Here is a 21,866-nt window from a genome sequence, read left to right as displayed (position 1 = left end):
AAAAACATAATTTACCACTTTATTTACAAAAACTTATCTCCAATGCACGTTCGTAACAACGTCCGCTCTCACGTCAACAACACGCATGCGTCGTGGTGCCCTCGTGAACACCTTGGAGATCGATATTTTGTAAATAAAATGAATAATTATGTTTTTTTTTTATAAAATGTAGGTTAAACTGGAGTCATATGACTTTATATCTCACAGTTGTGAGGAAAAAGTGCAAAATGTGAGATAAAAAGTCGCAATTATCTTTTCAATTGTTTAATTCCGTGGCATAAACAAGTTTATTTAACGGGATCACTGTGAGAAAAAAAACTTTGGAACTTTTTTTTTAAGAGCAGAGGTGGACAAAGTACACAACTCCACTACTCGAGTGAAAGTAAAAGTACTACTGGTCAAATATTACTCTGTTACAAGTGAAAGTTGTTAAAAACTATTTTTACTTAAGTAAAAGTACAGAAGTAATTGCTTTTAAAAGTACTTTAGTATCAACAGTAAATTTCCTTTTTTATGTCATTGCATTATTTTATTATTGTTGCATTGTTGTATAAATGCATGCTATGCTATGGTGGTTTAAGCCAGTCAGTGATGCTCCATCCGATATGCTAGCATACGACCATGAACTAATTTAAATACTTAAAAGTTACAAAGCTTTTTACAAAGCTGCAGAATGCATAAATCCTACACACTGATACACATCCGATATTCCCCCAACTTTTTACGTTCACTTAAGACATAATCAACTTTGTTTACGTGAATACTTTCCAAAATGAAAATGTTGACATTTTGTGTGTATTGGTCTGTTTAAGTGCGAAAAAACACACAAAAGAAAGCTCTATTCAGTACTCTGGCATCTGAGAGGCACAAACAACCAGGCTGAACTGAGCTCTTTCATCATGCTTTTTCAGATTCATCCATTTATGCTTCTCCCAAACATTTACATTTTGCAATAAAAAAAAAAAAGGAAGAACAAAATAATCCACTGACTTGCAAAGCTGCTACAGAAACGACTTTTGACTATGAGGGCCTTGATAGAAATGTAGTGGAGTAAAAAGTACGATAAATGTACTGAAGTTAAAGTAAAAGTTTCCCTAAAAAAATAATACTTCAGTAAAATACCGGTACTCAAAAAAGTACAGTACTCAAGTAAATGTACTTAGTTACTGTCCACCTCTGTTTAGCCAAGAATAAAGTGGTGTGCCTAAATAATTGAATTCAGTCCAAATTGGTAAACACAAGTAGGCTAACTAATAGCCTACTAGCATTTAACGAGTAGGCATACTTATCATTAACCTGACACAGATACTCGTGTAGCTACACATTGAAAGGGCTGTGAGTCAGTCAGTCAGTCAGTCAGTGTGTGTGTGTGTGTGTGTGTGTGTGTGCGAGAGAAGCCCAACCCACGGCCACTTCACCCGCGACACCCGCCGAGACGAGCTCAGACGCCGAACAGGTGGTCCAATCCCACCTGAGGAGCACACCATGAGGATTTATCCTGCTTTTTACCTGTATGGATATGTTGCCGTCGCTTACTGATTTTTCCTGAAGAGTTCAACACTTCACGCGCTTCCCTGCGGGAATATCGGGCGAATATGAAAGTGACAGTATGTTTTGGAAGGACCCGGGTGGTCGTTCCCTGTGGAGATGGGAATATCAAAATACACAGTCTCATTCAGCAAGCGACAATGAGATATAAAAAAGCCATAGCCAAGGTAAGTCGAGAGTGTTTTTGGGGAAAAATACCTGGTCTGCTCTCAACATGGCGCTTTTTCTGGAGGAGGAAGGAAAGCACGGGGAATAAAGAGCTACTGTGTATCGTCGATTGATGTGTTCGCTTATTGAATTTTGCATTTGTGATTGTTGCGTCACAACGCGTTGTTTGTTATAATTGTTGCAACTTCGGCGCGCGCTTGTGCGTCCGCGATCAAAACTCCTTCCAACAGGACATGTCGGCTGTTATAACGCTCGTTTGTGACTGTAAGATGCGTTACAGGGTTTCCGAGTAAACGGGGAGTGTAGGGAGAACTTTAGAGGCACGGATGGAGGGCGAGGACTGGAAAACTTCCCTGGAAATCAGCTCATGCAGTCTTTAATCTCACACATCATTTGACTGTTCACTCTTAAACATCCACGATGAATGGTTCTTTCTATACCTGTATTAGTATTAGCTATCGTTTAAAATGATAATGGGTTGAGTGGTTAATGGTTATGGATAGACTGTAGCCTTTCAAAGGGTTGATTGACAGGGATCCGATAGTCATGAAAAAGCTGGACATTTTTAGTGGAATGGAATTTCTATAGTGGTTATAAATCTTATAGATTCCTGTCCAGTTCTGTACCTGCATGGCGTTCGTTAAAACCCCATCCTGACCACTTTAAGCTGATTGTTGGAGGTCTGAGAGGGTTTCAGCATCTAACAAAAAGTTCTTAAAGGGATAGTTCACCCATAAATGAAAAGTATCCCATAATTTCCTCACCCTCAAGCCAGGTGTATATGACTTTCTTCTTTCAGCCGGACACAAATGGAGTTATGTTGCTGGCTTTGTAATGGGAGTGAATGGGGGATGATATTTTGAAGCCCTAAAAAAGTGCATCCCTCCATCATAAAAGTAATCCATTTGATTAACTTCGCTTCAGAAGGCCTTTATTAACCCCCTGAAGTCGTCTGATATACTGTTATGATGGAGGGATGCACTTTTTCGGGCTTCAAAATCTCCTCCCCCATTCACTGCCATTATAAAGCTCGGAAGAGCCAGGATATTATTTGATATAATTCAGATTGTGTTTGGCTGAAAGAAGAACGTCATATACACTTATACTCTAAAGAAATGGTGCTATATAGCACTAAAAGTGGTTATTTTGGCTCATAATGATAGGGGAACCACTTTAAGTGCTGAATAGCACCAAATTTTGGTGCTTCAGCGGTTCTCACTCTAAAAAAATGCTGGGTTAAAATAACCCAAGTTGGGTTGAAAATGGACTAACTCAGCAATTGTGTTGTTTTAACCCAGCGATTGGGTTAAATGTTTGCTTAAAACAACTCAATCGCTGGGTTAAAACAACCCAATTGCTGGGTTAGTCCATTTTCAACCCAACTTGGGTTATTTTTAACCCAGCATTTTTCAGAGTGAGCTGCTATATAGCACCGCTACCATATACAGAACCTGTTAAGATATGATGCTATATAGCACCAAAAATGGTTCCCCTATGATTATGAGCCAAGAACCACTTTTAGTGCCAATATAGCACCATTTTCTTTAGAGTGTATAGGATGGATTGAGGGATAATTTTCATTTTTGGGTGAACTATCCCTTTAATAAGTTATGAAAACAACTCTCTGAACGTTCAAAATGTTTTTTCTTGGTTATGCAAATGTTCCAAACATTCTATTAATGTTACTGGATGAATGTTTGTTTGAGAGAGCCTTGACAGAACGTTCCTTGTTAAAGGTGCACTATGTAAGTTTTCCGTCCGCTAGAGGTCGCCTGTTCAAAACAAAGGCGTAGTTTGATGATGTCACGTTTGAGCGCAGAATCGTGGGACATGTGGTCTTCACCTCACAGCCGGTGGGAAAGAATCGGGATAGGACTCGGCCAGAAATCATGTTACTCTGTGTGTTCTCTCAGCGGCTGCTATGACACTTGTTCACACTGCAGTGAGAGGAAAGCGTTTCTGCAAAATAAAACCGGAAACTGAGGCTAACGCAGATATGATGTCATTGACAGGGGACTCCCTCACACGTCCCGGTTCATTGGGTAAAATAGCAATTTCTCACGATTTACAAATAGTTGGAAACATTTGGGATATTGTAAGTACTCAACTGAACAAAATATATAACACTGGCCTTTTTTTTATATTTTACTGCAAAAATGTTACATAGTGCACCTTTAAGTGGGAACCATGTTTCAGAACTTTCGGCAAGGTAGAGCTTGTGGAGAGTAAAAATGGCTTGCAAACAATAGCGACATTCAATTTATACCAAATTGTTAAAATGCCAATTTATAAGCAAATTCTTGTTGTTTTCCCCCCAATAAAGCGCTCAATTTCACAAAACTTTGAAAAAGTGCTGTCAAACGATTAATCACATCCAAAATAAAAGTTTGTGTTTACATAATATATGTGTGTGTACTGTGCATAGTTATTATATGCATATATAAATATGCACATGGTATGTCACAAGTTCAAAAGAGACCATTGAGGGGATTCTCCACCCAAAATACTCATCCTGATAACGTCATTTATGTTTGCAAATCAAAAGTATTCATAAATGCATCTGGGAATCACTTTTGGAGCCGAGCAAGTCGGAAACAAAGTGACAAGCTAAGCAAGCATGGCAGAGAGCATCAGAACAGTAGAATAAAATGATTATTATTTTTCAACATCTGCTTCCGCTGTCATTTATTCAGGAATATTATTAAAACTAATTTAAGGATACAGACTAATACTAAAAACATTGCAATTATGGGAACAATGGCAATATTATCTCCCTTTTTGCCAAAATGTCATTCGGAGTAACATATATATTTATGTAAAAATTAAACAATATACTTATTTTAACCGGTAATCATTAAAATATATAAAATATGTGATCATACTACATTTTATTATATTTTAAATGACAAACGGGTAAACCAAATGCTGGCAAATGGGTAAACCTAGTTGTTTGAAAATGTGTGGCAAAGTATAAAGATTTAAAAATGGTAATTAGTTAGTATTGGTGGGTCTTTTAATATGTCATCATTTCTGATACATACATATTGTTACTCTGAATGACATTTTAGTGGGTGTCTTCTGTTAATCACGGTAAAAAAAATGTATGATAGTCATTATTTTGTGCTCAGAAAATATCTTCTATTAAAATATATCTATTCTAATGTACAGGGGAAAAACAAAATTTAAAGCTGTATTACACATTTATTTCTTTGATGCTTGAAACCCAAAGTTTCATCTTTGACCCATGTATATATTCAAGAATTTTTTTTATATTTATATATAAAATATAAATTTACAGTATATACATGCAAATATTTCTTGTGTGTATTCAAATGTACATAATAATCATGTAATAGTGATAGGCTATTTTCTGCCTTGGTTTTGAGGCTCTCTGAAAAACGCTCGGTTTTTATGGTCGAGCCGCACTGAAGACTTGAAAGTAAACGCCCACGTCTAGGATTGGGTAAGATTTGCATATTTAATGAGCTTCAGCTCCTCTCAGTACATGTGCGGATTGTTTTGAAAGCGTGTGGAGAATCGCTCACAGGACTCATGAAATGCCTTTATCAAACAAACTCAAAGATTCGTCTCTCATCCACCCAGCGTGATTAGTTGGAATGTTATTTTTGTATTACTTGGCCCGATCAGTGAATAACCGCAACCCGTACACACACACACACACACACACACGTGCGCGCAGGAAAGGGATGTTATTTCACTATTTAAGATAGCCGGTGATATGTTTTGGTAGCCCGTCTGAAAAGCACATAGCCCCGGGACGTTGGGCTTTGCGAGCTGGAGTTACAAGTCTGAGTCTTATCACGAATGAACCAATAACAGCTTCTCCAGCCTGTGACCGCGTGCTAAGGTATGTAATCAATAGATATCAAACAATCTGTAACAATGCAATACTAACACATATAAAATAAACAAACTTTTACAATGGATGTGATTAATCGTTTGACAGCACTAGTTTATGATTTACAAAAATTAAATTCTTATCATCATCTTGTGTTTTCTCATTGGTTGTCATAAATCTGAAGGCAAGCCTGCAGCTGTGTACTGGTTGTAATATGAATATGTAGTCATGTGTTGATTTTGAACTGCTAAACTGCACAAATGAACTTCCAGATCTGATTTCTGTACTCCACTTGATTCATGATTTGGAGTAGGAACTTAAAGGCTTTGTTGACTTTGGCTTAAGCGTCATGTTGTGCATGCTTGTGAGCAGAAACTAAAGGTTTATCCTCCTCATTGTGTAGTTATTGAGAACTTATACATCATTTGTGAGAGTGGTGTTGGACAAAGCTGAACATTTGAGTCTTGTATGTGTTCCAGCTGAGGGTCAAGAGGTCTAGCTGTTTAATTATTAATACGTTGTTTTTTGTCATTAGTTGTGTAGAGATGGCAGACTCACAGGCTGTATTGGTGTTGTAAAGGGGCATTCGGTTCCTGTGTGTCTTGAGTTGGCATCCGTGCTATTTTTCCTGCCCAGATCTCAACAATCTGCTGTTAACTTTGGCTTCAGGTCCAAGCTCTTCTGTTCTACAGGCCTTGAATAGTTTGGTGAACCGACGCTAATATTGCCAGGTTTTCTCTTTTACAGAGCGACTCTTTAATATGGAAAATTATTTGAGTTTGCATCCTTGCGAATAGATTGGCTGGACTGTTTTTTGCATGACAAAAGTTGAAGATTAAAGCGTCTTAAAGGGACAGTTCACCCAAAAATGAAAGGTTTGTCATCATTTACTCACCCTCAAGTTGTTCCTGTATGAGTGGAACAAATACTCAATGGGGGCTGTTAACAGTTTGGTAGCGATATTCCTCAAAATATCTTGTGTTCAGCAGAAGAGAGAAACTCATACAGGTTTGTATGAATTTAAATTAATAATTTTTTTTGGGTGAACTGTCCCTTTAAGGACAAAGAATGTATGTATTTGTATATATAAAAATGTTATTTCCAGTGTTAAAATACATTTTCTATCCAAACTTAACAAGAGACTATTAAAAGTAAGTCATTTGTAGGTTGATTTCCCTGAGAAGTGTAAACAGTGGAGCTTTCATAATATTTTCTGTTTGTTTAAGCATCCCCAGTCTGATATAGCAACAGCTCAGCCAATGGTCTGAGTTTGGGGGCGGGGCTAAATGTTTGTCCGAACAATAAAGAGTGTTTGGGAAACCTGTTTAAAGGAACACGCTACTATTTTTGAAAATAGGCTCATTTTCCAAATCCCCTAGATTAAACAGTTGAGTTTTACAGATTCAGGAGATCGGCTGAATGGATTCGAAACGGTAAAACTCAACTGTTTAACTCTAGGGAAGTGGGAAAATGAGCCTATTATTTTTCACAAATAGTGGCGTGTTCCTTTTAAAAGCAATCACTATTTTTGAGGCTCAGATTTATGGGGTTTTCGAGCCGAGTGCAGCCAGACTAATTTTGTAGACTGAACGAAATTCAGTAAATGCTTATGTTCTTTTTGTGAATGAAATGCTGAATCTTGAAAAACTGTGCAGACAACTTGCGTGAATGTTTTGTCCTTTCCATTGTTGGACAAATTGCATTTTGTGACATGCTGGGTGCATTTTGTTTTATAATTTTGCCGATATATCGGCCACCATGTCGGTATCGGCCGATTATATGTTAATTTTTAATGTTATCAGCCCTATATATTAAAGCCGATAATGAATTATTTCCCCCGGCTGAGACTCTTCAGATGCGCACTGTTCACCATGATGGTTTTAAATTGCTTGAAATATGATTGAAATCACCTTCAAAAAAAGAAAATACATTTCAGAGCAACATGTGCAACACAAGTCTGTCATAAAGACTACATAAAATTATAAGAACATCGTAAATTGTGTGTTGGGACATGGATTTTAATGGTGAGACTTATGTTTTTGTAATCAGGCTCTCAAATGATATCGGTAATCAGCTTTAAAATATATAGAATTATCTGTTATTGGTATCGTCCCAAATTTTCATATCATTGCATCGCTGGTTGTACACTTTCACTTTCAATTTACACTTTTAATTCCACAAATACATGCGGTAAAACTAAGGCTCTGTTTACATCATCAATACCAGATGTAAACAGGGCCTTAAAGGGTTAGTTCACCCAAAAATGAAAATTCTGTCATTAATGACTTCCCCTCATGTCGTTCGACACCCGTCAGACCTCCGTTCATCTCCAGAACACAAATGAAGATATTTTAAGCCGCGTTTCCACCGAAATTACCCGGAACTATTTGTACCAGGAACTTTTTTCCCAGGAACTTTTTCTCCCCCAGACCTGCTACAATCTGCGTTTCCACCGCGGTCTAAAGTACCGGGGAGATTAGGCAAATTAGTCCGGTGACGTGGGAATGCGCGCGACTGCTCCTCCCAGTCACCGACGGACATGAATCACTTTTGCGCGATACTGTCTGCAACAATAACAAGTGTAGGTGATGCAAGCAGCGCTGCTTTTGCTGATTATATGTACACACATTACCAACACTGTTTATTTAAACGTGCACTTTCACCTGGTTTGACCATTTTAATGCAAAATGGGATGATGGGCAATCCAAAATCTGAATGTGTTGTAATAGCTCAATTCCAAAACAAAATATTTTCTATAAAAGGATAATGAGGTTTCAGTCATTCATGACAGATGTGTGAAAAGTTAATTGAATGAAAACAATAGACTGAATTAAGCGGTTGAAAGATTAGGTACTAGACTGCAAGTATTTTATTTTTTATCACAATAACATCTCTTTACATTCACAAAAAAAAAAAAAAAATCACATGACTAGTATTACAATATGCTTCATTAAATGCATAATATTAGAGACTTCTTCCTCAAATTTGAAATGAAGTAAGACCACACTTATGGCTTCACTTAAGTTGTGGTTATAAGTTATTATACTACATTCACATAGTTATACATTTAAAAATATAATATTTGGGTTTTCTAGATATGTTTATGTGCATATTCAGAAAGACTTGCGAGCAGCAGCCCTTTTATTTGCTTCCTACACTATATGAATACAATTAGAATGTGGTTATATAGTTAGAATGTGGAAATTAAAGACACAGTGACATTTTACACATTTTACTTTATTTTAGACAGATTAGTTCTTACAAAATTAAAATAAAAGTGTGCAAAGACAAATAAATTACTAGAACAATAAAATGAAAATATAAAATGTGAAAACAACAATATAAAAAAAGTGTATTTTTCAGTAACCTGTCCAAGAGCTGTGCCAACACGTACAATATATAAAGTACAAATGTGGTAGAGCAAATGCTTCATTCAAGCGGCTGGTCATTGTGGCTACTTCTTGAACAACTGGACAAACTGTCCAAGAACAGACAGAAACCCGGTCTGAAAGTCCCTCTGCTGCCGTCAGCTTTCTTCCGCTTCTGACTGGTGGAATGCCAAATCTTGCCTCCTCATCTCTCCTCGGCCTGGCCATCCAGTAACAGCTGCATATATTGGTCAGTTCTTGTCCATGCTGCAGGGTTAGCATCATCCTCCATGTCCCTCAGTGCATCAAGAAAGTCACAGTCCCTTTTCCTTTTCTCTAAGTAGAAAAATTGCACAGAAACACATGGAAATTAATACACAAGGCAACCATGAAACAATAGAAACCATCAATTAATTATTTAAAGTGTTTTCACTACAAATAATGAACAATTGTTTGCCCAGCTTGAACAATGCCCAGTGTGCAATTTTTATCATGGGCAATTTAAGTTTACAATTAAAAACAACAAAACCATTAAGGATTACACATCAGTTTTTAAATATATACACATTTTTGTCAGCTTTATAACGTACTGGTGACCGCGGGGGAAAACACGCTGGTCTCCGTTGCCTGCGATTCATCAGGGCCACTCGTTACACCTGGAAAAGCACGTTGAAAAAAGTTACTGCAACGTGTTTAAACACTGCAACGAGTTTAATAGATGATACCAAGATGATATATTTAACTTACCTTCAACCCACTCGGATTCCTGGATGGTTTCCAACAACGCACTAGCCGAGTCTTTCGTTACCGCTGCGCCAGAAAAGGACGGTCTGTGTCCCAGCAACGCGTCCAGGCGGTCGGAACCGCTCCGGTTGTTATGATCCTTTAATTTCTTGTAATCTTGTCTAATTTCTTCAACTTCTCTCTGCGCTGTTTTCCAGTGTGACTGGAACCGAGTCGATATCTTCAGTTATACCTTTTCATTGCGGGTCGCCGTTTCCAGTTCCCGCTGGATGTCCTCCTCCGCATATATGCTCAATAAAGCCTGAACCTCGTCGTCGGTCCATCGGTCGAATTTTTTGTTGAACTCCATTGTTGCAAAAAAAAATATGTACTGAACGCAAAACCCACGGAACTCACCTCGCAAAAGACTTGTAAATATGGCGGTGGAAAAAAAAATAGCTGCGAGAGGTCAACCAATCAGCATGTTCAGCGCCCAAGTCCCACCCCCGAAAGTTCGGGAACTTTTGAAAAGTCCCACCTCGCAAGCAGGGCCGTTTGGAGGGGGAAATATTTACCCGGAACTTCATTTAGACCCTGGTTCCTGCGGTCGAAACACACCGAGTTCCCCCCCAAAGTTCCTGGTTCCGGGGTAAAGTTCCTGCGGTGGAAACGCGGCTTTAGTGTAAATCTGATGGCTCTGAAAGGCCTCCATTGGCACAATGCACGGTTCACTCTCAAGACCCTTAAAAGGCACTAAAGACGTCGTTACAAAGTCCATCTCACTACAGTGGCTCTACAATAACTTTATGGAGTGACGAGAATAGTTTTTGTGCGCAAAAAAACCCTAAATAACGACTTATATAGTGATGACGATTTCAAAACACGGCCTCATGAAGCTTCGAAGCGTTAAGAATCAGTGAGTCGAATCAGCAGTTTGGATCTCCAAAGTCACATGATTTCATCAGTTTGGCGGTTTGACACACGCGATCCGAATCATGATTCGACTCGCTGATTCATAAGCTTCGAAGCTTCATGATGCCGTGTTTTGAAATCGTCATCACTATATAAGTCGTTATTTAGGGTTTTTTTGCGCACAAAAACTATTCTCGTCGCTTCATAAAGTTATTGTAGAACCACTGTAGTGAGATGGACTTTGTAACGACGTCTTTAGTGCCTTTTAAGGGTCTTGAGAGTGAACCGTGCATTGTGCCAATGGAGGCCTTTCAGAGCCATCAGATTTCAACTAAAATATCTTCATTTGTGTTCCGAAGATCAACGGAGGTCTTACAGGTGTCGAATTAATGACAGAATTTAAATTTTTGGGTGAACTAACCCTTTAAAGACTGAATCAAGACTATATTTTGCAGCGTAGAGAAATCTCACTCTTACAGCAAAGTATGAGTGACCTTGAAGAGACCTCACGTTGAAACTCAACACCCAATGGAGAGCGTGCTTCCTCTGTCGTTCCCTTTGCATTCTTTTCATAAACCGGGTGTCCTTGCAGACGGCAAAGACTTGGAAACTACAGTTCATACATGCACACACCCATGCTTGTACGGCTTAGCAGGCACGCCCTGTACCTCTGCCTCAGCAGAATGACGGCGGCGGGCTATTGATCCGATCTGGAGGAGGTTTTCCCGGCGGAGCTCTGCATGCTCACTCCAGAGCACACTTCATTCTGAGGATCAGCGATTTGCTGCGCAAGCGGGAGTGTGAGAGGGATGAATTAGCCTGTGATCTATAGGGAGATGTGACTCTGCTGAGAGAACTCAAGCTCTTCATCAATAACCCTAAGAAATAGGCTTCCTTCTTTGGGACGCCCAAACTTTTCCTCCTCCTTTGCAAGATTGCTGTCTGCAGCCTTTCCATTGACTCTCCTTTGAGTCGATATGAATCTAGTGTAACGGAGGTGGTGCAGACAAGAGTCTGATTGGAGATTTAACCAATGTATTTGTTTGATTTGTTGATCTTTGTCTTTTTTTGCTGTTGCTCGCAAACCTAGCATATGTAGGGGTGTCCGAAAACATAGTGGGCGGCTGGGCGGTATATCGAGTTTTTAGAAACTATATGGAATGAGGCAATACCGTTTATATATGAACGAATGATACACGGATTGAAGTGCACAATCCAATTTTTCCTCAACATGACTCATGCCCAAAACGCTGCCTTACAAGCTATTGTCTGATAAGGCATCGAGTCAGCTGTCTAGGTTGTCTGACACAGCCATAGTTACCGTGTATAGTTTAAAGCAGCTTGACCTGTCAGATGCTCAGACACATGTGCTGACTGACAGACTCGACTTGAGATGTGGTGCTTTCCTCAGTGCAGGTTTATTCTCCATCTGTAAATGTTAGAAAGTCATGCAAATATGTCCGTTTTGCTGTCAGGAGAGGACGGGCCTTCTGCAAGTGAATCTCCGCTAATATTCAGGCTTCAGTGAACGAGCGCCACTGTGTGCACCAAACAGACGGAGCGCAATAATTCTGACTAAAATATACAATGTGTTGTTATTGGACAATGTGGAATTTTAAACCTACAAGTAAGTGTATTTTTTATGAAAGTGACAATTATAATGGGGTAATCAAATGTAGCCTAATATAATTGTCTGTGCTTTTGTTTTTATTTTAATTTTTAGTTTAGTGAATTTAAAAACAAAATCATTATGTAATGTGATTTTAACCCTCTTATATATTGCATAGCCTACATTACATTTACTATATTTGTTTCCATAGACTTCAATATCAACATTGTTTTGTAGGACATCACTGGGTAGGATGTGAAATAACATTTTTATAAAATAAATACTGATTTTCTTTATACTAATGGAAAAACGTAGAAAATACTGAGACGTATACCATATTGCCATTTAACCAAAAAATACAGAGATGTGATTTTTTTGTTGTTGTCCAATTTGCCCAGCCCTAGGCTGAATTCCACTCCAGTTTTAGACACGCACTTGCGAACTTCCCTAAGCACTTCCCCTTGGGGGAATCCATAGACAGTAAAAGAAATGGACACAGCGACCCCATAGACTTCAACGGGAAAAAGTTAAGTCAAGTAGAAGCACTCACTTCCTGATGGCTGATGTACTGGGCAGCTTCAGTCTGAGCTTGACGATGTAGATGTGATGTGAGCAACCAGTCTGACAGTTGTAAGTCTTCTAGTAGTTGTGCAAAGTGAAATCTGAATCACGTTGTTGAAATATTTTGTCCCGTTGCTTTTGGCTCTCTATGGGCATCTCCACATGCTTCTCCCTTGACTTTATCAGACTTTATGCCTCCACGTCCCCCCCGATTGCCTCATAGACAGTAAAAGATTGCCTGGGAGCTTCTTCTCCTGTCTATACGGTAATTTCTCTACTAGTGGCTATGACGCAATCGTTAGCCTATTTTTTACAAAAACGGCTTCTACTGGGCGATAGTGTAAGATACAAGGTAATGGAGCCTTTTATACATTGTCGTGTTTCTTTAGAAATAAACAATGGACGAATAGAGTCTTTAAACACCTCAGATGTAAAGTTATTCGCTGTCAAAGTGACGCCAAAATGAATGAGAGTCAATGGGATGCTAACAGCAGGTGATGGCTTGGTTAGCGATGGCCGCCCCTATGGTAGGTACGCTTTCCGGGTGCTGGATCACCCATTGGGGGAATCCCTGCCGCCATTTTGAGTGCGTTCCTTTGTAATGTGGACGAGGGAAGTTTATATGGACAGACCCTCGCTCCCTCGATTTTGACCAAGGGAGCGAGTCTACTTTATATGTACACTTCAGGCAGCTTCATACCACAATGCAACACGAATGTGACGTCACAGCATATCGCGTTTAATTTACCCCACCACAAACAACTCTATGCTATTTTAATTATTTTTAAAACAACCCAAACACACCTATACATATAGAATGCTGCATTAAACAATTTAGTAAGGGAAAATAATAACTAACTAATAGGGTTGGGCATCGAGAACCGGTTCCAACTTGGAACCGTTTAAAAAATAACGATGCCATTGGAATCGTTTCGAAATTTTGTTTTCGATTCCGATCATCGGTTCCAAACGGGCAAGTTTTTCGGAAGTGCTTGCCGCGCCCGTTTGTTCTGTTGCAGCCATGGAGCACGGTAAGCGGCGCTCAAAAGTGTGGCTTTATTTCACTTAAAAAAAAAAAAGCCTGGGTCGGCACAGTGCAACACATATGACAAACTTATTTCTTGCACGGGAGGATGCACTACAAATATGTGGTGTATAAATTAACGAGTGTAGCGTGTTTGAAATGCTGCGCAGGTCTGTCCTCCTCGGGCAACCCTGCGCTAACCAACGTTATTAAAGGGATAGTTCACCCTGAAATGAAAATAAAGCCTTCTTTTACTTACCCTGATGTTGTCCCAGTGCCCTATGTCCTATGACATTTAAAATACTGTTCCTGCACGCGCTCCTTCCTATTATGGCAGTGAATGGCGATCAGCTAAAACATTACAAAAAGTAAACAAATGTATCACGCAACGATACAGGGAGACGCGCGCCATATGGAAAGTGTTCAGGGGGCACACTATAAGGTTTCGCGAGAAAGAAACCGTATTATATTCAGTCAAAACACTGAGCTCGGCCGTTATTCTGAGCGCGCTCCTCTGTGTGCACTATGAGCCGTCAGCAGCCGCCGGCGCTCATGCCTACTATAATAACTCGCACTGTTGTCATTGCACCCAGGATAAACACACACACACACACACACACAACCATTTTGAGAAATCAAGCTCGATAGAAAAAAAACGCGATTCTCGTCTTTTCTATAACGTATATGATAAGAAATAATACTAATAATATAACCTCCTTAAGTGAATATTGTGTACCGGTTGTCAATATTGCGCGAGGCTACTGCGGCTTGGAGTGCGCACACACAGGAACACGCGCATTTGAACAACAGCTGGGTGAGTAAAAGATGGCTTTATTTTCATTTCAGGGTGAACTAACATTATCCCACCTCGTCATAATCAGGTAAGTGATTGTAGTGTAATAACAAAGCCCTTGACCAAATTGCGAATTGTGGTGAACAACAACGTTACTGAAATGATTTTCCCCCCTCGTAGATAAATGTAGCTATACGCAAATTGCCCACGCTAGTAGCAGTCCTAATATGACTGCTGCTAATGCTATTGTTAAACCGGGACTCGTGTGAAACTCCATTCACCTTTGCAGCAAAGCAAGTGAAAATGCCAGCGGAGAAAGTCCCAAAACTAAAACTCATTATTGAATCAAAATACAATTTTCCTCTGTGAAATGAGCCTGTGACATGTTGTGACTCCACCCCTCAAAGAATCGGAATCGAGAATCGAAAAGAACCGTAATCGAAACTAAGAATCGGAATCAGAATCGTTCAAATCAAAACGATGCCCAACCCTACTAACTAATCAACTCCATAGTGGATTCCAAGTGATCGAAGGCTTAGGATGTTCCAGGTCAGTCCATAGCAAAGCTTTGGCCAGTAGTGGACACTCATGCAACTTAAGCAATGACGCACATCCGAGTGAACGAGACCGAGGGAAGTTAGCAAGTGAAGGGCATAATAAAAACCAACCGGAATGCAGCAATGGTGGACATTATCGAGTGCACTCCATCTATCCCACAATGCATTGTACAGCCGATGTGCACTCAACGGCTGTCTGAATTCACTCACTCGTTTTCATTCACTCCTTCTAGTGAACTGTAGAAGTGGACTAACGTAGGGAATAGTGATTGAGGGTTTAGACGGGGATTTTGAAGTCAAAAACACGTGAGACTCATATTTCAGTAATGAGCTATAAGAAATCTTTGCCTAAACAATGTTTTTTTTTTTTCTTTTGTTGAAAGCATAAATAATAGAGTTTAATTATATGATTTTAAATAGAACTATCATCAATTAAAATGTTTCATTGCAATTAATCTCATTTTCAGTAGCACATTTAGTTCCTCCTTGTTAAGAAAAGAAAAGTACATAATTAGGCTTTTGTGTAATTATTAGGTACAAACATATTTTATGACATTTCTTGTGATGTTACTCATTTGTAAGATGCATTGGATAAAAGCATCTGCTAAATGTAAAAATATTGAATTAATTGCATGTATGAACACGTTAACTTTGATGGCTGAAGTAAAAATATGAATAATGGGGAAAAAATTAAGTATCTTTTTTGCATTGCATTTTGGAGAATGAGACACTTTTGGTTGGAGAAAAAGGGAAAAAATAACTAATGTTAATGCATAAAATCTTGAAGGTACTAAAATGGGACAAAAAAAGGCAGGTCGCAGGCACTCAGTCAGACTTTTGAACAGGATGAAGATGTCCAATTTTTTCTTATTTTTTTTCTTATTTTGTTTAAATATATATATATATTTTTTCATTTAGTTCTGCCTTTCAGAAGCAACAGAAGATACTTGTATTATTCCCGGAAGACAAATTACGTACAATTTACCTTGATTTTCAAATTCAATAGGTTTTCACCCCCTGGCTCTTAATGCATTGTGTTTCCTTCTGGAGCATCAGTGAATGTTTGAACCTTTTTTAGTAGTTGTGTTTGAGTCCCTCAATTGTCCTCAGTGTGAAAAGATGGATCTTAAAATCATACAGTCATTGCTGGAGAGGGTTCAAATATGAAAAAGAGGCTGGAAAACTGAAGAATCTGCAGGACCTGGAGGATTTTTCTGAAGAACATTGGGCAGGTTAAAGGGTTAGTTTACCCAAAAATGAAAATTCTGTCATTAATTCCTCACCCTCATGTCGTTCGACACCTGTAAGACCTCCGTTCATCTTCGGAACACAAATGAAGATATTTTAGTGTAAAGCTGATGCTGAGAGGCTTCAGATAGGCCTCCATTGGCATTCAGTACATTCACACTCACAAGACCCATAAAAGGCACTTAAAACATCGTTACAAAGTCCATTTCACTACAGTGACTCTACAATAATTTTACGATGCGACGACAATAGTTTTTGTGCGCAAAAAAAAATCAAAGTAATGACTTTATTCAACCTCTTCTTGTCTTCCATGTAGACCTTCACGACACATGCGCGGGAATATGACGTAGCGCCGGCGTTCGGGAATCCATGAAATGCACACTTTAACCCCATTTTGAGAACTACGCCGAGACCTAAAGCTGATCAATGTAGAATTCAACAGCTTAGACACGCGCGTCTTCCTCTGCTTGTAAACAAATCGCTTCTGGGTCATGTGTCCGAACGCCGGATCTGCGTCATATTCTCGCGCATGCGTCGTGGAGGCATACACGGACAAGTTGGATAAAGGCGTTATTTTGATTTTTTTTGGGGCACAAAAACTACTGTCGTCGCATCGTGAAATTATTTTAGAGTCACTGTGGTGAGATGGACTTTGTAACGACGTCTTTAGTACCTTTTAAGGGTCTTGAGAGTGAACTGTGCATTGAGCCAATGGAGGCCTTTCAGAGCCATCAGATTTCAACTAAAATATCTTCATTTGTGTTCTGAAGATGAACGGAGGTCTTACGGGTGACATGAGGGTGAGTAATTAATGACAGAAATTTCATTTTTGGGTGAACTAACCCTTTAACTGCTCAGGACAAACAAGGGACTCGTGATCAACCATCACAAAACAAAAAAACAGCCGTGGATCATCCAGGGAACGACACACAGCCCTGAGAATCAATGGTTCAGAAACTGTTGATCAGGGTTATTTTAATAAATTCAGCTATTTTTCTGATGTCTTGTGGACTATATATAAACATTGTTTATGTAAAATATCTTATTCAGGACAGCACTAAATGCATTTTGTATGATCCCTCTTATTTAGTTCAAATTATTCCCATTTTCACAGATTCTGCAAGCGGTTCACATACTTTTTCATGCCACTGTAGCTCCGAAATGTCTAGGTATAAATCTTACCGTATTGCCTGTGAAGCACCACAGCAAAATATCCACCTTTTGTGACTTGTGTGACTTTTCTCCTCAAGGTTGAGTTATTCGTGTTGCTCTGAACTTCTGCTCTCTAATAACGGAAGCACATGCGATGGATCAGCCCTCACCCCTGCTGTCTCGTCATACGGCTGTAATTAAACACAGGTCCGCACAAAACCATACATTGTGTTTATGAGACTCCCATACATCTGGATGTCTAATACTGAGAGGGAAATGCAGTAACTGCAGACGAGCTTTGACCTTCAGATCGGAAATCCTTCCTTTTAGAGGCTTCTTTGTAGTGGGGACCTTCATTTCTGAAATACTAGTTGGAAAGTGAAGTTAGTTGCAGATGACATTCGCTTGATGTTTTGTGTGATTTGTGACTTATGGCCAATTGTTCGGAGCGTTTGGGAATAACGGGAGCTCATTTGCCTGTAGGAACGTGTAGGAAGGAGGTACATCATGCCTATAAGAAGTGACGTTTATTATGTTGAATGACTAATAACAGGACTAGAAACTTTGATCTGTTTTCAAGGAGCACATTACATATAAAACCATGACAGATGAGTCTGCGAGATCATGTTTTTATGTGTGTATTGTTGCGTAAAATCAAACATGTTGAGACTAGAAGTCACTTTAAAGTGAACTTTTCTATTTAAGATGTCATGATGCTCAGTCCTCCTGCACTGCAGTTGTGTTGTTTTGTAGCTGGTATCTTCTCATCTTTAGATTAGGTAACATGTACTGTATTGTAATGTGGCCTCCACTGTTAGGAGTTGATTTGCTTTCTTTGATAATTTTTTTCCCTTCCATTATTTGTCCTGGCAGTTTAACGTATTTCATGCTGAGTTAAGATCAAGGTTCGCCAGCAATTTATAGTAATAGATGACAAGTATGGGTTTCACTTGAGGGGAGTTGGAAAAGGAGCCTGTTTTCAAAAAGAGTGGCGTGTTCCTTTTAAGTTTAGGCTTTTAAGGAAAGGAGTGGTTTGCGTAACAAACAAATCATTTTATCTTGATTATCTTTTTCATAATCATTGGAATCCAAAAATCGAAACCAAAACTAAAATTTGATTTATCACACAGCCCCACTGCTGTTGAATTACACAAGATAGTCACATGATAGGGATAATTTGGCCAGTCGGCTAGTTGGCAGTCATTGCTGTATTACGAGGACATAAAAGATCACAACCTCTGTGATTCGCTTGAAAAGTAGATCATGGACACTTTCAAATCACAAATCAATCACGATATAAAATCGTTAGATCGCCCACCCCTAGCTGCAGTCTATTTAAAACGTTTATGAATCTCTTGAATGATTCAAAGACTCGCTTGTTTCTCTACTGGATGAATCAGCGTTTTTGAGTGAATCTCTTGAATGATTCAATGACTCGCTTGTTTCTCTACTGGATGAATCAGCGTTTTTGAGTGAATCTCTTGAATGATTCAACGACTCGCTTGTTTCTTTACTGGATGAATCGGCGTTTTTGAGTGAATCTCTTCAATGATTCAACGACTCGCTTGTTTCTTTACTGGATGAATCAGCTTTTTTGAGTGAATCTCTTGAATGATTCAATGACTCGCTTGTTTTTTTACTGGATGAATCAGCGTTTTTGAGTGAATCTCTTGAATGATTCAACGACTCGCTTGTTTCTCTATTGGATGAATCAGCGTTTTTGAGTGAATTTTTTTGAATGATTCAATGACTCGCTTGTTTTTTTTTACTGGATGAATCAGCGTTTTTGAATGAATCTCTTGAATGATTCAACGACTCGCTTGTTTCTCTACTGAAGGAATCAGCGTTTTTGAGTGAATCTCTTGAATGATTCAACGACTCGCTTGTTTCTTTACTGGATGAATCAGGGTTTTTGAGTGAACCTCTTGAATGATTCAATGACTCGCTTGTTTCTTTACTGGATGAATCAGCGTTTTTGAGTGAATCTCTTGAATGGTTCAACGACTCGCTTGTTTCTTTACTGGATGAATCAGGGTGTTTGAGTGAACCTCTTGAATGATTCAATGACTCGCTTGTTTCTTTACTGGATGAATCAGCATTTTTGAGTGAATCTCTAGAATGATTCAACGACTCGCTTGTTTCTTTACTGGATGAATCAGCATTTTTGAGTGAATCTCTAGAATGATTCAACGACTCGCTTGTTTTTTTACTGGATGAATCAGCGTTTTTGAGTGAATCTCTTGAATGATTCAACGACTCGCTTGTTTCTTTACTGGATGAATCAGCGTTTTTGAATGAATCTCTTGAATGATTCAACGACTCGCTTGTTTCTCTACTGGATGAATCAGCGTTTTTGAGTGAATCTCTTGAATGATTCAACGACTCGCTTGTTTCTTTACTGGATGAATCAGTGTTTTTGAGTGAACCTCTTGAATGATTCAACGACTCGCTTGTTTCTTTACTGGATGAATCAGGGTGTTTGAGTGAACCTTTTGAATGATTCAATGACTCGCTTGTTTCTTTACTGGATGAATCAGCATTTTTGAGTGAATCTCTTGAATGATTCAACGACTCGCTTGTTTCTTTACTGGATGAATCAGCGTTTTTGAGTGAATCTCTTGAATGATTCAACAACTTGCTTGTTTCTTTACTGGATGAATCAGCATTTTTGAGTGAATCTCTAGAATGATTCAACGACTCGCTTGTTTCTTTACTGGATGAATCAGCATTTTTGAGTGAATCTCTTGAATGATTCAACGACTCGCTTGTTTCTTTACTGGATGAATCAGCATTTTTGAGTGAATCTCTTGAATGATTCAACAACTTGCTTGTTTCTTTACTGGATGAATCAGCATTTTTGAGTGAATCTCTAGAATGATTCAACGACTCGCTTGTTTTTTTACTGGATGAATCAGCGTTTTTGAGTGAATCTCTTGAATGATTCAACGACTCGCTTGTTTCTTTACTGGATGAATCAGCGTTTTTGAATGAATCTCTTGAATGATTCAACGACTCGCTTGTTTCTCTACTGGATGAATCAGCGTTTTTGAGTGAATCTCTTGAATGATTCAACGACTCGCTTGTTTCTTTACTGGATGAATCAGTGTTTTTGAGTGAATCTCTTGAATGATTCAACAACTTGCTTGTTTCTTTACTGGATGAATCAGCATTTTTGAGTGAATCTCTAGAATGATTCAACGACTCGCTTGTTTTTTTACTGGATGAATCAGCGTTTTTGAGTGAATCTCTTGAATGATTCAACGACTCGCTTGTTTCTTTACTGGATGAATCAGCGTTTTTGAATGAATCTCTTGAATGATTCAACGACTCGCTTGTTTCTCTACTGGATGAATCAGCGTTTTTGAGTGAATCTCTTGAATGATTCAATGACTCGCTTGTTTCTCTACTGGATGAATCAGCGTTTTTGAGTGAATCTCTTGAATAATTTAATAGATACAATCGTTATTTGAAGCGCTGTTACTTTTAAAAGGTGATTTACTCTATTTTGCTCACTTCCATAGGCATCAGTGTTTATATCCGAACTATACACTGTGATTTAATATGAATATTTGTAACACATAAATAACTATAAGAGTGTTTGTGAAGCGGTTTCATACCTGTACTGCTCTCTCTATCTCTCTGGATCAGCAGAAGCTTGAACGCAGATCTGAATGTTCTGGTGTGATTTTGTCAAAGGTTTAATAGACATCGATTAATTGTGCGGCTCTATTTTCCAGTGCACAGAAGGTTCTTATTAATAGTGGAAATTGTTCTTCAGATGATTAAAATGTTCTTTACACTGAGAAAAAAACGGTTAATTTAAGAACTTTTCAGTAAAAGGGTTCTTTGTGGAAGTAAAAACGTCTCTTTTATTGCATCGCTGGGAAAACTCTCATTTGTAACCTCTATTTGTAAGAGTGTAGCCACCCGTAAGCGTGAAGATTTGTGTCGATCCCAGTCTCTCAGCGGTGATGATGGGTGTGATGTCTGGGAATTAGCGCAGTCAGTATTGTTGGGTAATTTGTCGATACAAGCAAACCAGACGGAGGGAGTTTAGGTCTGTATAAAGCCTGTACACTCAAGACATTCAAGGGGAGATTTACTCCCTTTTTACACCAGATTAACAGCGTTCATTCAGACATGTCATTCATAACTGTAAATCATACAGCACTGTACTGAAAAAATACTGGGGTTGGAATGAGGATGAGTAAATGAGTGAACGGGGGAACCTTTTACCTGGTTTATCCCAGCATTAGTAGCCTAGGATCGCATCCATAATTGCGTGTCTGTGCATTTGCATTCATTAGGATGTCAAAGGCTCTGTTTGCTGTGGATGTGTTGCGT

At 38.9% G+C, this 21,866-nt stretch overlaps 1 protein-coding gene across 1 annotated transcript in view; it reads left to right on the top strand.

Moving 5' to 3' along the window:
* Window positions 1–1,365: 1,365 nt before the first annotated feature.
* Window positions 1,366–21,866, top strand: part of pard3aa (par-3 family cell polarity regulator alpha, a) — a 753,733-nt gene continuing 733,232 nt past the window's right edge. The window contains exon 1 of the mRNA XM_079805963.1: window positions 1,366–1,715. Within this exon, the coding sequence (XP_079662089.1) occupies window positions 1,596–1,715 (120 nt within the window). The 5' untranslated portion in view covers window positions 1,366–1,595. The remainder of the gene's footprint in view (window positions 1,716–21,866) is intronic.

This window comes from Gobio gobio (assembly GCF_949357685.1).
Source record: "Gobio gobio genome assembly, chromosome: 23".
Taxonomy (NCBI): domain Eukaryota; kingdom Metazoa; phylum Chordata; class Actinopteri; order Cypriniformes; family Gobionidae; genus Gobio; species Gobio gobio.
The sequence above is the reverse complement of the archived record's forward strand: the minus strand, read 5'-3'. Positions and strand labels throughout refer to the sequence as shown.